The sequence below is a fragment of the Aythya fuligula genome, chromosome 14 (genome assembly GCF_009819795.1).
Source record: "Aythya fuligula isolate bAytFul2 chromosome 14, bAytFul2.pri, whole genome shotgun sequence".
In the NCBI taxonomy this organism is placed as follows: Eukaryota; Metazoa; Chordata; class Aves; order Anseriformes; family Anatidae; genus Aythya; species Aythya fuligula.
The window spans coordinates 7587551-7603146 of NC_045572.1; the positions used below are offsets into that span (position 1 = coordinate 7587551).

The following is a 15596-nucleotide window of genomic DNA, read 5'->3' on the forward strand; positions in this document are numbered from 1 at the left end:
TGGGAGATAGGCAGAAGAACTTGAGCACCTGAGAGGTTGCGTTCTCGCTCCAGGTTCATCAAAGAGCTGCTGAGGGCAAGGAAGGAAGGGAAACGGCTTTCAGACGGTTCCCAAAGGGATGCAGATAGCAGCGCCGAGCCAGGTCCCCAGCCTGCCCGGCCCAGCCCTGCAGGGGCTGGGCTGGAGGTGGGTGCTGCTGTCTCCTTTCCTCTTCTGCAGCCACCACATCGCCCCGCGGGGCCCAGCCGTGCCTGCCCAGGAGGCCCAGACGCTTCCTGAGCGGTTCGAGATAAAACCTTACGCTGTTAGCAAAACAAACGAGGAGGTTGGGAGAGCCAAGGCTGGCACCGGGCTGAAACCACCAGAGCCAGAAGCACTGGTTTCCCCGGATGATCTAATCTCTCCAAGCACCAGACCTCCTCTCCTCCAGCGGGCTGGTGGGGCCGGTTGGAGCCCCTGGGGAAGAGGTGAAGCCGGTGCCTCCCCATGCCCCCGTTTGAACCAAAAACCCTGAGAATGAGGAGGGGTTGGCCAGGGAGGGGGGGAAACTATGGTCTTGGGGGAGCTTGGCCACCTTGCCCCATTGCAGGCCTGCTTGGGAGGACAGCTCCTCCACTGCGAGGGTGCCCGCTGCATGGCGGGGCGGGGAGCGCCTTGCGTCGGTGCCCCCCCGGCGCTGCTGACGCACCCGGGCTCCATCTGCATCCGCGTCCTCATTGCAGCACTGCGGCAGGATTTGGGTCATGCTACCCAGGCAGGGCTCCGCTCCTCCACGTGCTGGCCTGGGGAGATGGGGGGTCTCAAGTGGATGTGGGGATGAGCACGGCCAAGGGGCGTCGGGGTGCGTGCGTGGTGCGCCGCATCCTGGGGAAGGCGTCTCCTCATAGAGGGCTGGAGATGGGAGATGTGGAGCAAGGGGACCAACACAGACGGCCCCCACAGATGGCGTCACACCGAGACCTCTGTGGGGGCCACTCTGGGGGACAGGGGGGAAGGTTAGCAGGGGCGGCTGGCCCACACTCACATCTCTTCTGGGTGCCAGGGCTGGGGTGAAGCTGCCTGGGGAATGGCCGTGAGCCAGAGCAGCTTCAGGGGCAGCACGGAAAATAAGGCACAAGTGGTCAAAAATAGAAAACTTTATTGAAGTCAAATCCAACAGGGCAGCAGAGCTCAGCCCCATGGCAGGAGCCCAGCCTGCCGCTGAGGGGGCACTTGGGGTACAGCATGGCATGGGGCGGAGCGGACGGTCCTCACCCACGGGGCCGGGAACAGGTGAAGCCAGAGGCACCCGTCCCCACTCTCCCTCCCTAGCTCGCTAAGGACAGACCCGACAGGCGCCAAAGCAGAAACGTGGTGCAAGCCAACTGGCCAGACAGCCCAAGGAGAGAAGGTCCCGCAAGCTCCGGACCCCTGCGGTCCTCCCGCGACCTCCAAGCACACCAGCCAGCAGCCCTTCCCGCTCGGCAGCCAAGTCCTTCCTCCTCCCTGCCCCGCAGAAGTCCCCGGCCAGACGGAGAGCAGTGACCCGACCGCAGCACGCAGCAGAGACCCGGGTGCCCCGCTCCTCAGCCACCCTCCCCTGCCGGCCCCATGCCACCAGAGAGGAGCCCTGCGTAGAGAAAAGCAGCTGGGCTCTGCTGCTTGCGCTGAGGCGGATTTTCACCGCGCCGGCTTATGGCAGAGGGCCCAAGCCCCGGGGAAGGCAGAACCCGAGCCTGGGAAAAAGGCAGCGCTTTGCTCCCCAGCCCAGCCCCGCCTGCCCGGGCAGCCACAGAGCTCCCTTTTTCGGGATGCTTTGTGCGGGGAGCTGGCTACTGCAAGCGCCTCACTCTGTGCTCCCCGGGGTGGCATCGCCCTGCTGGGTGCCGGTCCCCAAAAGGGACCCAGGCGGGTGGGCTTCCCTCCCCCGGTGCTCCCCATGCAGAGGCACAGGCATGCAGTGCCCTTCATATCACCGCCACCCAGGTCCCAGCCCCGGGCGCTGTGACGAGGGCTGTGACATTTTTCTGTCCCCTTCCCTGTCCCCTCCCCGTGGTGGCCGTCCTCCGCCAGCCTCCCCCGGCCACGTGCGCCGGGGGCCAGTCCAGGCTCACTCCCACACCTCGGTCCAGATGGCTCCCCGGTGCAGCGGGGGGGCCGCTGCCGGCCTCAGGATGAGCTCTCCTACCTGCTTGTTGGTGTATTTCTGGGGGTTGGTGCGGTAGCTGTAGTCCGAGTACTGCTCGGAGCCCGTCGAGTTGTTGTCCCCGGTGCCAACAAAGGTGTTGGTGGCCGGCAGGTCCTGCACCACCTGGTGCTTCTTGGAGGCGGAGGGCGACTGAGGCTGCAGCTGGATGGAGGGCAGGGGCGAGTTGGAGCGGTAGTGGCGCCCCAGGTCCGGGCTGCCCGGCGGGTAGTTGAGGGGCAGGTGGATGCGGGGGCTGTCGCTGACAGAGTCATTCATGAGGTTGAACTTGAGCGATTTCTGCAGCCCCGTCTCCTCCTCGTCCTCCGTGGGCTTGGGCGGCTTTGGGGACTTGCTCTTCTTCACCTTGTTCTTGCTCTTACCGCTCTTGCTGGCCTGCTTGGGTGCATACAGGTCCTTGGTCTCCTTCTTGCCTGCCTGGTAGCCGCTCTTGGCCTCCCGCTGCCGGCAGTAGCGCACCAGCACGACCAGCACGATGACCAAGGTGACTGCCACGATGCCGGCGATGACTCCAAAGAGGATGTTGCTTCGCTGCTTGCTGCGCTCGTATTCGGGGTCTCCGGCAATGTCTATGTCGAGCGGCGTGTCCAGGCTGTGCCCCACCAGCGTGTCCAGCAGCGTGCGGTTGGCCAACGTCTCGTTGACGTAGAAGTGCACCAGTGCCGTGCCGTGCCGCGAGGGCTTGCCCTTGTCGTTGACACGCACGACCAAGCGGTGCAGGCCGTGGTGCTTGCGCAGGATCTCCTTCTCCAGCGTAATGTCCCCGCTGTGCGGGGAGATCTGGAAGAGCTCAAAGGGGTTGCCTCCCGTGATGCTGTAGGTCAGCTCCGCATTGACGCCGGAGTCAATGTCCTCTGCCTTGACCTTGCTCACCTGCTGGCCAGGGCTCGTGTGGGGCAGGATGTGCTTGTAGGTGGCGTTGGAGGGTGAAGTGATGAAGGGGGCATTGTCATTCTCATCCAAGACGTTGATGGTCACCCCCACGTAGGCAGACCTGGGAGGATCCCCACCGTCCACCGCCTTGAGCCGGAAAGTGTACGTGCTCTGCTGCTCCCGGTCAAAAGAGATGCTGGAGAGGATGGTGCCAGTGCCATTCTGGATGACAAAATCCCCATTGTCTTGCTCCACCGACAGCTGGATGCGGGCGTTTTCTCCTTTGTCAGCATCGATCACCGTCACCATGCCCACAGGGCTGAGGGGTGGCATGTTCTCCATCACTGAGAAGTTGTAGCCGCTCAGCATGAATTTGGGGTCGTTGTCATTCCTGTCCATGACGTTGATGGCCACAGACGCTGTGCCCTTGAGGCTGGGACTGCCCTTGTCTGCCGCCACCACCAAGAACTCGTAGCGCTCCCGCTGCTCGCGGTCCAGCACCGCCTTCACTCGGATCTCCCCAGAGTCGGGGTCAATGGTGAAGGAGCCCTTGGACGAGGGGTCTGTCACCAGCGAGTAAACCAGCTTGGCGTTGGAGCCGCTGTCCGCATCGCTGGCACTCACCTCCATCACCAGGTCGTCGGGCTCGTTGTTCTCTGGGAAGGCCACCTCAGTGAAACTCTGGCTGAAGACGGGCGCGTTGTCGTTCACGTCCACCACCTGCACCTTCAGCGAGTTGGTGCTGGAGAGGGGCGGGTTCCCCGAGTCCACCGCAACGATCTCAATCGTGTAGTCCTTCACTGACTCGTAGTCCAGCGGTGTGGTGGTCTGCAGGAAGTATTTCTTCTTGCTGTCGCTCCCCGTTTCACTTGCCTGCCGCAGCTGGAATGGGACGTCACCAGCCACCACGCATGTCACCACAGCGTTCTCGCCCTCATCTCGGTCGGACACCTGCACCAGAGCTACTGCTGTCTCTACTGGCACGTCCTCCGAGATATTTGCCATGCCATCCTGGTGCGTGACCAGCCCTATGCCCCGAATCTCAATGGAGGGCGCGTTGTCGTTCATGTCCTTGATGGTGACCACCACCTGGGTGCGGGCGCTCTTGGGGTTGGCCCCCTTGTCCTTGGCCATGACGGAGAACTTGAGGATGCTGACGTCCTCGCGGTCGATGGGTCCTTGGACGGTGATGAGCCCTGTGGCGCGGTCGAGGCGCAGCAGCCGGCGCACCATGTCTGAGGCCTGGTGGAAGGAGTAGTCGATCTCGGCGTTGGCGCCCTGGTCCGAGTCGTTGGCCTTCACCTGCGGGACAGAGGGAGAAGATGGTGAGCGGGAGAGGCCAGGCTGGGGGGAAAAACCTGGATTTCCTCTTCTAGGGCCAAGACCTATGGGGCAAAGAGCCTGGGACCGGCAGGACGGCTGGGAGTGGCTCCCCGGCACGGAGGCTGTCCCTCGCTCTTCCAGAGAAACCGGCTGTGCCGGTCGGGCTGAGCTCCCCTCCCGGCCAGCTCCAGCATGCAGGGAATCCTCCAGGAAGCAGCACTGCCAGACCCAGACAGCACTGGGGAGGGACAGCCCTGGCTGCCCCTGCTCCCCCAGACTCTCCCTTCTCATTACCCCGCAGCCACAGTGGGGGGCTTGAGCAGCCTCCTGGCCCCAGCAAGGATGGGGATGAGGATGGCAATGCTGCACAGAGCCACCGCAGCTCCCTCCCTGCTTGCAGGGGTGCACCAGCCCACCAGCCAGCAGCTCTGCGTTCGCATAAACCTGCCTATTATTTGCTTTCTAAAGGAGATGAGGTTTGTCTAACATTTGCCTCCCTAATCGGCTCTCCGAGCAGCCTCTTCTCTGCACCATTTGCTGCTCCGCCGTTATCTTGCTCAGCAGATTTGGATGGAGAACGAAAGTTGTTAAATGTAAATTCCACCTTTTACCTCCACTCACAAAAAAAGGCGGAAGTCATTTTCCCCGAAAGATAAAAGCTGAGCAATGGCAGCAGCAGCGGCTCAGCCCATTCTCCTCCCGGCCGCGCAGCTCCCTTATCTGCTTCCAACTTCCATTCTCTTAACAGTGAAAAATGAATTCTTAAAAATCCACATCAGAATTAACAGATGAGAGCTGGCCACGCTCCGCTTATTAAGATGGCAGCTGCAGATAAACAGATGTCGGCTGCTATCTCATTGCCAACCCCCCCCCCGAACCCCCCCATGATGGGGCAGAGCCCCGTGCACCCCCAGATCTGCAGGCAGTACTCCCTGTCTCCTGAGTTTCCAGGGAGCAACCCAGGGAATTTGACTTGCAAACGGGTCAATGTCCTGTCTGCAGACAGTGTTTGGACCAGCCAGGCATGAAGCCAGGCTCCTCTATGGACCGTGAGTCCCAGCCCTACCCGAAACCTGCAGATGTGCTCCTGCGGACCCACCAGCCCTGCTGCTGCTTCTCAGTCATGGCCTTGCAGCCCCCACCCCGGCTGCAGCTTCCCGAGCATCCTGTCCCACCGCATTTCAGCAGAGGTGACATCCCAGGGTGATGCTGCGGGCTCCTGAGGCGTGCAGCCCTCTGAGCTCTCCCTCCCAAGGCAGCACGTGGCCATAGGGAAGCCCCCAGATTGTCCTTGCAAGGAGAGCTGGGGAGGAGAAGAAAGCCCCTGCAAACTCACCTGGAGGACAGAGTGCCCCACGGGGCTGTTTTCGGACAGCTCTGCCTCGTAGAGGGCCTTCTCGAACTTGGGCGCGTTGTCGTTCATGTCCACGATGGTGATGCGCAGCAGGGCGCTGCTCGCCCGCGGCGGGCTGCCCCCGTCCTGCACCTTGATGGTCAGGTCATAGGAGTCCCACTGCTCCCGGTCCAGGTTCCCCATGACGATCAGCTGCGGCTGCTTCTCGTCCTGGTCCTCGGCCACCTGCAGCCCAAAGAGCTCCTGCGCGTCGGGGCCGGCCATCAGCTCGTAGGAGGCAACGCCGTTGGGACCCGAGTCGCGGTCCATGGCCGGGGGGATGGAGAAGAGAGCGCCGATGTTGGTGTTCTCGGGGATGGTCAGGGTGAGAACGGGCGAGGCGAAGTTGGGCGTGTTGTCATTGATATCAAGCACCTCTATCTGCCCCTCCAGCAGGCGCGGGCTGTTGTTCATCATCAGGTCAGTGATGGACACCTCGAACTCCAGGTAGCAGGGCTCACCGGGCAGGAGGTGCTGGCACTCACGCAAGCTCTCCCGGTCGATGGAGGTCTCTGTGGTGTAGATGTCCCCAGTCTTGCCATCCACACGCAGGTACGGGGCCCCCACTTCCAGCTTGTAGAGGTGCCCCGCGTCTGGGAAGCCGTAGTCAGAGGCCAGGCTGCCGATGAGCGTGTTGGGGGGTTGCTCCTCGGGCACTTTGTAGACCACCCGCGTCCCGCAGACCAGGGCAGGCAGCTGGCAGAGGAGCCACAGGCCCAGGCAGGAGGCGAGGGGCCTCATCCTGCGCCGCAGGGGAGCTGCAAGGAGACACAGACACCGCGGGTTAAGCGACGCGAGCCCCAGCAGCTTCGAGTGCAGCCAGCGGGGCTGGACGCGGTCCCAAAGCTGTGCCCCCAAGGGGAAGGGGCGCCCGGCCCCAGCCCCCACAAACGAGCGCCTGGGAAGACCGGTCCCCATGTACCAAGTTCCTGCACCGCCCTGCCCGAGTGAGCAACCCCATCATTGCAACCCTGGCCCTTCCTGCAAGGGACAGGAAGCCACTCCTGCCACAGTCCACCGTCTTCGTCAGCATGCAAGCTGTAATTACAGCCAGCCAGGCACGCTGACGGGGCGGGCTGCACGCAGCCTGCTGCCAGCGACCCGACGGGAGCTGGCTGGGCTGGGACACAGCCTCTCACCACGGAGACACGGGGGCACCGAGTGCCACAAGCTGTGGGGACACTGCCTTCCACGGACCCTGGGGGCACAGGGCACTGTGCGCCCTGCCAGCACTGCGTAGGGAAGGCAGCAAAGGGACAGGGGCTGTGCCTGGGATGCAGGGATGACACCTGTGGGGCACTGCAGGGACACGGGGCACTGCTTGCCCTGCAGAAACACCACAAGCCCAGCACTGCAGGGACACGGGGCACTGCCACAGCAGAGACAGAGCGGCACGGCCCTCCCTGGCGAAGCACTGCCAGCTTCACACTGCGAAGGCACCACCCATCCGGCGCTGCAGGGATGCAGGAGCCCCGCACATCACCCACCCCGCACTGCATGTGGGGCGCTGCCCCCTGCCCACAGCCCCACAGGAGCCAGGGCAGTGCCCAGCACGGGGCCTGAGTGTTGTAGCCCCGCTGCCCACCCCGCACACAGCCCTTGAGCCTCCCCACGGCGCGGCGGCACCGCACAGCCCCTGCACGCCGCGCCGGTCGGCACAGCATCTCCCCGCTGCTGCGCGGTCACTAGGCAACCCCGCACCCTGCGCCAGCCCCAAAACATCCCCTGCACTCGCTGCAGGCGCACTGCTCCTTCCCCTTGCTGCCCGCTCCAGGCTGGGATGCTGCCCACGCACAGTGGGGTGCCCTCGGGTGCCAGTGCCCACACTGCCCACTGCAGAGACAGCACCCGAAGCGCTGCCCCCCTGCATTGCAGACGCACACTGCACGCTGCACTGCAGGCGCCCGGCCACTGGAAACCTCCTCCCAGTGTGCCAAAGCTGCAGGGGCAGCGCCAGCCCCACGGGGACTGCCCCCTTCTGTGCCGAGCCACACGCTTCGGTGCTGTGCGTGGCCACCAGCTTCCCTGCCCCCTGCTTCCCTGGCTGGGATCAGGCACACCAGCCTCACTGCGTGCTCCAAAATCAGAATCTGCAACATCTGCCACGGCCCCACGGCTGCGACCCGCTCTCGCCACTCCCACTGCTCCTCTCCACACGCTGCACCCAGCCTGCGGGATGGGTGGGTGCTCCTCTGGCATCACCCCTGTGCGGTGCCACACGGCTGCTGCCAAGCTCAGCGCCGAGCTCCTGCTCGCCCCAGCGTCGGGCAGACCCTCAACAAGTGGAGCATCCGGCACCGTCTGCCCTGTGCCTGCCTCCTGCCAGCCAGCAGCTCACAGCCCCTCTGCCCCTGCGCTCGCCCACGGACAGGCGTCTGCTGGGATGGAAGTGGGGAGCTCTTCCCTCGGCAGGAGGGAAGGCAGCTCTGCTTCTGGAGACGGAGCTATGGCCCCAAAGCCCAGCTCCGCTCTGCTCCCTCATCCTACAAACATCCTTCCTGCAAGGGAACAGACATTCCCACCCTGCTGAGGGCACGCACAGCCGCCTGGAGGCATGTCCCAGGTGGAAGGGAGGAGGGAAAGCAGCCGTCCCCACCCTGCACGGGGCCAGGGATGGAGGTAGGGAGCCGAGCAGGAGCACGACGCAGCTTTGGATCGATTCAAGCAAGCCCTGGAGCGAGTGCACATGTACACGCGTGTGCACAGAGCGTGATGCATCCATTCACGCACCCACACAGAGCAGGAAAAAATCACTTGTGTGCACGAGCAGGGTGTGCACATGCCCTGAGGAGCACATCCATGCCCACACCGGCTGAGTGTGCGCAGCGGATCGGGGCTCGCGTTGCTGCACCACGCGCACGTGTGCGTGCAGGGAGCACCGCGTGTGCCTGCACGGGGGGAGCGGCGTGCGCGTGCCCCCGTCACCGCGGGCTGTGCGCTGGTGTGATGTCACCCCGAGTGGGGGATCTGCACCCGTGGGTGTGGGTCCGGACCCACGCTGAGCACCGCTACCCCATCACTTTGGCCATGCAGGAGCAGTGAGGAGAAGGGAGCAAGAGAACAGGGACCCAAAAGGTGCCCGGGCTGGGAGAGGCACCCGGCACAGCACTGTTTGCACGAGGCCGCTCCGGTGACGTAGCCTCCTGACTAAGCCTGGGTGCGAGGATCTCAGCTAAAGGTGAAAGTCCCCGCGTGGGGCCACGGCTCTGCCGTCACACGGCCCTGACTCACCAGCACCAGGGACCCGGCAGCGGGGCCGTGCCAGGAGCCTGGGGCAGGGAGGGAGTCACCGAAAGTGCCCGGCAGCCACGCGACCTGCTCCGGGAAAGGGGCCACAGCCTGAACCCCAAGTTCCTGCAGGTGGAGGGAGCCTCCAAAACGGAGAGGCTGGAGGCAGGGAGCAACCGTCTCCACAACCAGAGGCAGGGGGGAGCTGGGCGCCCAGATCCGCGAGGGGAAACAAATCCTGCTGGGTGCTTGGTGCTTGGGGTGGGGATGACACAGCGCCGACGTAGAGAGCCTGGAGCAGGGTGTGAGGAGGAGGTGGAAGCTCCACCGTCGGGGAAAAGCACGTCTGTGCAGGAGACGGAGGCTTCCCAAGGGCCAGTGCACAGCAGCGGGCTATTTTCCCATGGGATCTAAGGACCATCCCACACTTTCTTCTCTGGTGCCAGCCACCTTTTTCCGACCTGCTGGCAGAATACAGAGCACTTAAAAATAAAAACCCCTCCCAAAACAACTATTCCTCCGCACACACAATTCTCCCTACGGGGAGAGTGCGAGAAAGCCTGAACCACATGAGAGAGGCGTTAGTCACGCTGCTTAATGCATGACTGGGAAGCTCTCAGAGGACAGTGGCATGCAAAATCTGACAGAATTCAGTCATTCCCCCCTAAATACCAAGCCCTAATGAAGGAGAGGTTACAAAGCACTGCGAATTCAAGCAACTGCTCAAACAAGCCTTCGCTGCCTGCGATTCCCACAGCCTCTTGGCCCCGTTCCACAGCCGGCAGCACCAAAAGGGAACGGGCACCAAAGTCCACCCTCTCCCTGCTGCCGAAGGCTGGCGGCGCGGCTCCGAGCCCTGCTCACAAATCCACCCAGACGCTGCGCTGGGCACGCACGCACCGAGCCCCCCGGCCTCCCCAAGCCCCGCTGCGGTGCTCCGAGCTGGAGCAACATCCCAGCCAGCAGCACGGGGATGAGATTAAGGACAATATTTCCCCCAAAACAGGCACCGATGTTCACTCTTACAGCCGAGGCACGGATGGGCCGAACCCTTGGCTTTTTGCGGCATGTCCCATGCCCAACAACGCGCTGCTTCCTTCGGCTCCAGCCACTGCGGCTGCTCAGCATTGATGCGGGCTGGGCCCAGGCCCCCCAAGCCGAGCCCCCAGCACCACTCGCTTCCAACAGCTTCACCCCAAAACCATCTCTCGGAAACCACACAGAGAAGGAGAAGAGGGCGAAGCCCAGGGCCCTCCTTCCTCCTGCTCCCCGCCGCTGCAACTCGGCCGGGCGGTGAGGCAGAGACCTGTCAGAGCCTCCCGGGGGGCAGCCTCCGTCCTCCCTCCCGGTCCCCCCCCGAGCCTCTCCGGGATGCTGCGGGCTCCTGCGCCCCCCCAGCACCATCCCAGCCGCTCCGGGGGCGGGCGGTGCCGTGGCGGGCCCGGAGCAGCCTCCTCCGCAGGAGCCGGAGGCAGCGGCTCTCCGCTAGGACCGGGGGCCGGCTCCGCGCGCACCCGCATCGCTGCGCACCCGCGCGCCCGTTGCGCGGACACCCGCGGGGAGCCCACGGGAGCCGCTCCGCCGGCCCCGCTCTCACGCTCAGCCCCGGCGCCCACGCAGCGATCGCGGCTTTCCCACGGCGCACGCACACGCAGCCCGCTGCCACGCGCGCTCACACGCACCCGCCCCACGGACACGCTCCTCCGCGCGCCCCGGCGACACGCACACGGACGGGGACACGCCGCGGGTGCCTCGGCCACCGAGCACACCTGCCAGCCCCCCTCCCCGCGACCCCCCCCTGGCCGCACGGACACGGCCCCGCTGCCCACCCGCAACTTCTCCCACGCAGCGCTCTCACCCCCGCTGCCCACACCCACAGCCACCCCCGACGTGGGAGGGGGACACACACGAGCCCCGACCCCCCGGCACACAAACACGCACCCAGACGGGGAAAAAAACACCCCCACGCTGCGCCCCCACCGCCCAACCACGCACCCACGCGGGGGCACGGCTCCGTGTGGCACAACAAGTGGCAGCGCCCGCCCCAGCCAGCCCCGGCAATACCGGGAGCGGGGCGAGAAGCGCCCAGCCCCGCTCCCCCTCGGTGCCCCCCCCGTGTCCCTCCCTTTCCCACGGCCCCGGGGCAGCCCCACGGTTGCGCGTGGGGGCTCCCGGCCCTGCCGCAGCTCTTACTTGGATGCGGCCGGTCCCCGGAGCGCTGATCCAGCGGCGTCTGCATCGCCTCCTCCTCCCCGCCGGGACCGGGCTCCCCCCACCCCCCCGGCTCCTCCGGTTCGTTATCCACGGATGAAAAATCAAATTTTTAAAAAGGGGGGGGGGGGGGGGGGAAAAAAGAAAAAAAAAAAGGAAGGGGGGTTGGAGAAAAATATATATCTATATTTCTATATGTTTTTTCCCCGTGGGAACCGCCCCCCCCCTCCTCCTCCTCCTTCTCCTCCTCCTCTCTCCCGGGCCGGGGCTGCGGCTCCTCCGGCGGAGCGGCGGCGGCAGGGCTGGCGGCAGCCCCCGGTGGGCAGCTCCGTCCGTGCCCGCCTCCGTCCCTCGGTGTGTGTGAGGATGTGCAAGGGAAGCGCAGCGCAGGCACGGCCCCTTTCCCCCCCCCCTTGCCCGCCCGTCCCCCCCTCCCCGCTCTCCGTCCCCGCTGCCTCCGCCTCCTGCCGCCGCCACGGGGAGGTGGAGCTCCGGCTCCTTATCTGATCCCGAGCCCAGCCGGGCCGAGCGGGCCCGATCCTGGTCCCAAACCCTGGAGGGGGTCGCAGCATCCCCCTCTGAACCCCCCCTACCCGCCCCCGGCTTGGCCCCTCTCGCCCCGGGGTCTCAGGTGTAGGGCGAGCATCCCACTCGGTCCCTGCTAGACCCATTCATTTCTTCCTGAATTTCTTCATTCATTCCTTCCATGCGCGCCCTCTGAGGGAAGGGGTGTGCGGGGGGCGCACCCTGCAGGGCTCCTCGGATCCCCCCTCCCCTCTCCAGCCCTGCCTGGGTGAGGCGTGCAGGATCAGCCATCCCCTCCCGCCCCACCTGGGTGAATCACGCTTTTATTGCAGGCTCCCAGGGCTGGGGAGCAGCGAGCACCCGCCTGCTGCCCTCGCAATGCCTGCGCGGAGCCGTGCCACCCCACACGCTGCCCCCCATGGGACGTGGGGTGGGTGAGGGTGAGCCCCAAACGTGGCCAGGGCTTGGGGACAGCGTGGTCTGAGGGTGTCCCCACTCTCGCTGGCCCCCGTGTCCCCGCAGGGGATCCGCAGCCTGGCCCTGCCGAAGGCCTCTGCTCGCAGCCGGAGCTGCCGGGGTGGCCACCAGCACCCAGCACAGCCGGGCACCCTCGGGCCCCCTCTCCCAGCATCTCTCCTCCTGCTCCGTTGGCCTCTCGGGACTGCAGCCGGGATGCTGGAAAAGTCCTTTCCTCTCCTCCGCAGCGCGGGGATGGGAGCAGCTTCCCGCTGAGCTACGGCAACCTGTTGCGCAGCTCCCTTCGCTGCACACATGCTCAGCTCGGCTGCGATGACTGCACCATCTAGAGGCTGCGCCGGCTGGCTCCGAGCAGCCCTGGCTCTGTCTCAGCCCCGAATCTCCCCCGCAAGAAGGCAGCTCAGCCCCCGGCAGGGCTTCTCCCTGCTGGGCAGGGGCTGGGGGGTGACCCCGCTGGGAGGAAAACCCAGGCTTCCCCGCAGCGGGGCCGTCTCCGCTCTTAATCAGTGCCGGTGGCTTTCCCACGTCTGTGCGCGTGGATTTTTTTCCGGGCTGGAATTCTCCCGAAGCTAATTTAGCACAGGATGCAAAGCGAGAGCCCAGGGAAGGTCGAAGCCCACAGTGGAAGGGTGGGGAAAGGAGCTGCGGGTTTGTCAGGGCTTACCCTGCTGAGACAGCGTGAACCGGGATCCGGACAGGGAGTGGGAACAAAACTCCCCGGGGACAGCGGGAGGTTTGACATCTCGGCTCTGGCAGTCCCCCTGGGAGGGAGGAGAGCCGGAGCGATGGGAAGAGCTGAGCAAGCCCTGACCCTGTGCACCCAGGGCAGCGGGGGGGGGGGGGTGAAGGCAAGCTTCAGAGAGCGCTTGTGACCAGAGGCTTCCATTTCACACGAGACGCAGGCAGTCAGTGCGCTCCTTACTGCGGAGGCCGGGCACACACGGGGTTTGCAAGATGCATCCTCTGCTCAGGCATACTTTGGGGATGTCGTAGGAGTTGTAGGAGCATGGGGTTCATCTGCCTCAACCTCTCTGCCTGGCCCGCTGCCTGGATCCTCCCGGAGCACCCCGTGCCCTCTGGATACCAGGAGTCCTGCCACCAGCATCGCCGTTCCCTGTGCATTGATGCACGCCGCTGCCCCAGGCCTTGGCCTCCCCGTTTCCCAAAAAGCAGAGCCCACCTGAGCAAGGGGGAAGCATCCCACCCCCGCTTTGGCCACAGCAGCCTTGTCCCGAGGTATTTTGTGACACCAACCAGGTCCCACCCAGCGGTGCTGGTGCCACCACCCCTGGCAATGCTGTGCCGCGGTACCCAGCCCGGCCGCACGGAGACAGCTGCTTCGCGGTGCCAGCGGGCATCGTCAGGAGAACAAAGCCCGCGAGGGAAGAGCATCCAGCTAAATCTCCGGGAAAGCAAGAAGAAAGGGAAACACAGAGAGCAAATGAACCTTACAAGAGACTAAATCCCCCTCCCCGACACATGCACGCAGCAACCTGGCTGCCGTCTGCTGCAAGGAGTTCAAAGGCTCCTCTGTTCTCTCTCTCATCAGCGCAGGGCTCTGCAGGAGAAGCAGCAGCGCGGATTTGGGCAGCAAATGCTAATAACACAGATGTTCTGACAATTCGCTTGTTTCTACAATTAAAAACAAAAGATCCTCCAAAGCCAAATGCGCGGAAATGAACACATTAAAGAACTTCTCCTCCGCGAGCCTGCCGCGTAATGAAGGGCTGCAGGTTTGCGGAGGAAGGGGCTCGGTTTTGGCCCCGACCCGGAGCACACGTGGGATGCTGCTGGAGAGGAGCATCCCTGGACCGCGCTGCGATGCCAGAGCAGCCGGGCACGGCGCAGGGGCCGAGCGACTCGGATGGTCAGCGCCTCTCGTGCCTGTGGGACGCTCGCAGCCGAATTATTGCGAGATTGTTTTTATTACTGTTTTAACTCTTTTTTTAACCTTGTTTTTCTCTCGGCTGCACTTTCGCTCACTCATTAATTTTGGTATTTTTCTCACGGTATATAACCCCTGTCACGGCTGCCATGGCAACAGGAGGGAATGTGCTCAGCGCTAAAATATCCTCTGAAAAATAACAAAAATAAGACAACAGAGGCAGCTTCTGTGGGCTGCTGCAAATGCAGACAGAGCTGGCCCCGGCTTTGCGGTGACGGAGGATGAAGGATCCTGCAAGCCGGGGAAGCCCACGAGCTCTCGGCCTCCCACAGCACTCGGACCCAGCCTCATCCCGGCCTCCACCGCCACCGTGCTGGGCCAGGTCCTTGGGGCTGAGCACCGCACACCTCCTCGTCCAGCCTCCAGAGCTCATCCCCCTCCGTGGGGACCTCCTTCCCCCCAAAACATCCCTGAAAACCAGGAGGAACAGGGCTCCAGCTGCAGGAAGGGTGCTGGCCAGGGTGCTTGCCTGGTCACCGGTGGTTTTTCTGCTCCTTGTGTGGACCCCAGGGTGCAGGAGGTGGTGGTGACACGGGGTCCCCATGTCCCGGCGTCTCAGCCGGCACAGCGACGGCTTGTCACACAGACCTGTTGTCTCTTTCCGACAGGATTACCAGGCTGCTCGAGAAAGGCAATTGTGTTGATATAGTACGCCCGGATTTCTCCCAGGCATTTGACTTACTTCCACCTGACATTTTGATTAAAACTTGCATTATAAGGAATTAACAGGGCACATATTAGATGGATTAAAACTGCTTCCCCGGCAGATCTCGGAGGTAGTCGTTAATGGGCAGATATCCGCGCGGAGCACGATTTTACCTACCTCCCCCCAGGGAGCACTTCTTTGTCCACCGCTATTAAACATTTTTATCAATGATGTAGATGAAGATATGAAATCTTTGCTGGTAAAGCTTGAAAATGACACCAGGAGTGATGAGACAGAGAGGAAGGAGGATGGTTTCCTGCTGAATCACCTGGTTCAATGGTCAGGGTGCATTTGAATACAGATAAACACGGGGATATATATGGATACGAAGGCTGGGCATTAAGCCTGCGGGCTGGATTTTGGAAAGCCAGGACCGTGGGTGTGTCTGCACCGAGTGGAGAGGGCTTTAACCAGGGCAGCTCACCTGAAGCCCTCCCAGGGCCATCTGCCGTGCCTGGCCAGGCATGTTTGCTCACAGCAGAGGAATTTGGGGGCAGCATGAGCAGTTTCCCCAAAATGAGCTGGGAGCAGCCAGCTGTGGGTGCCCATGGCCGTGGGGAGAGCTGGGGATCAGCACAAGCCTGGTGATCGAAGGAAGTCCTCCTGCCTGGAAAAGCCCCACTGGTTCCTGCAGAAGGCTACCAGGAGACCAGGAGCTGAAGAGAGGCAGGTTCAGCCTCAAATTGAAAGCTGGAGGCACCTGAACATTGGAAAAGCTTTTATTAGGGAG

General features: G+C 63.6%; 1 protein-coding gene across 2 annotated transcripts in view; it reads right to left on the reverse strand.

The window, feature by feature from the left end:
• Nucleotides 1-11324, reverse strand: part of PCDH1 (protocadherin 1) — a 46059-nt gene extending 34735 nt beyond the window's left edge. For both annotated transcript variants that reach the window (XM_032196788.1, XM_032196789.1), the window contains exons 1-3: nucleotides 11196-11324; nucleotides 5718-6532; nucleotides 2168-4360 (exon numbers count right to left, since the gene is read on the reverse strand). In XM_032196788.1, the coding sequence (XP_032052679.1) occupies nucleotides 2168-4360; nucleotides 5718-6532; nucleotides 11196-11241 (3054 nt within the window). In that variant the 5' untranslated portion in view covers nucleotides 11242-11324. The remainder of the gene's footprint in view (nucleotides 1-2167; nucleotides 4361-5717; nucleotides 6533-11195) is intronic.
• Nucleotides 11325-15596: the final 4272 nt, after the last annotated feature.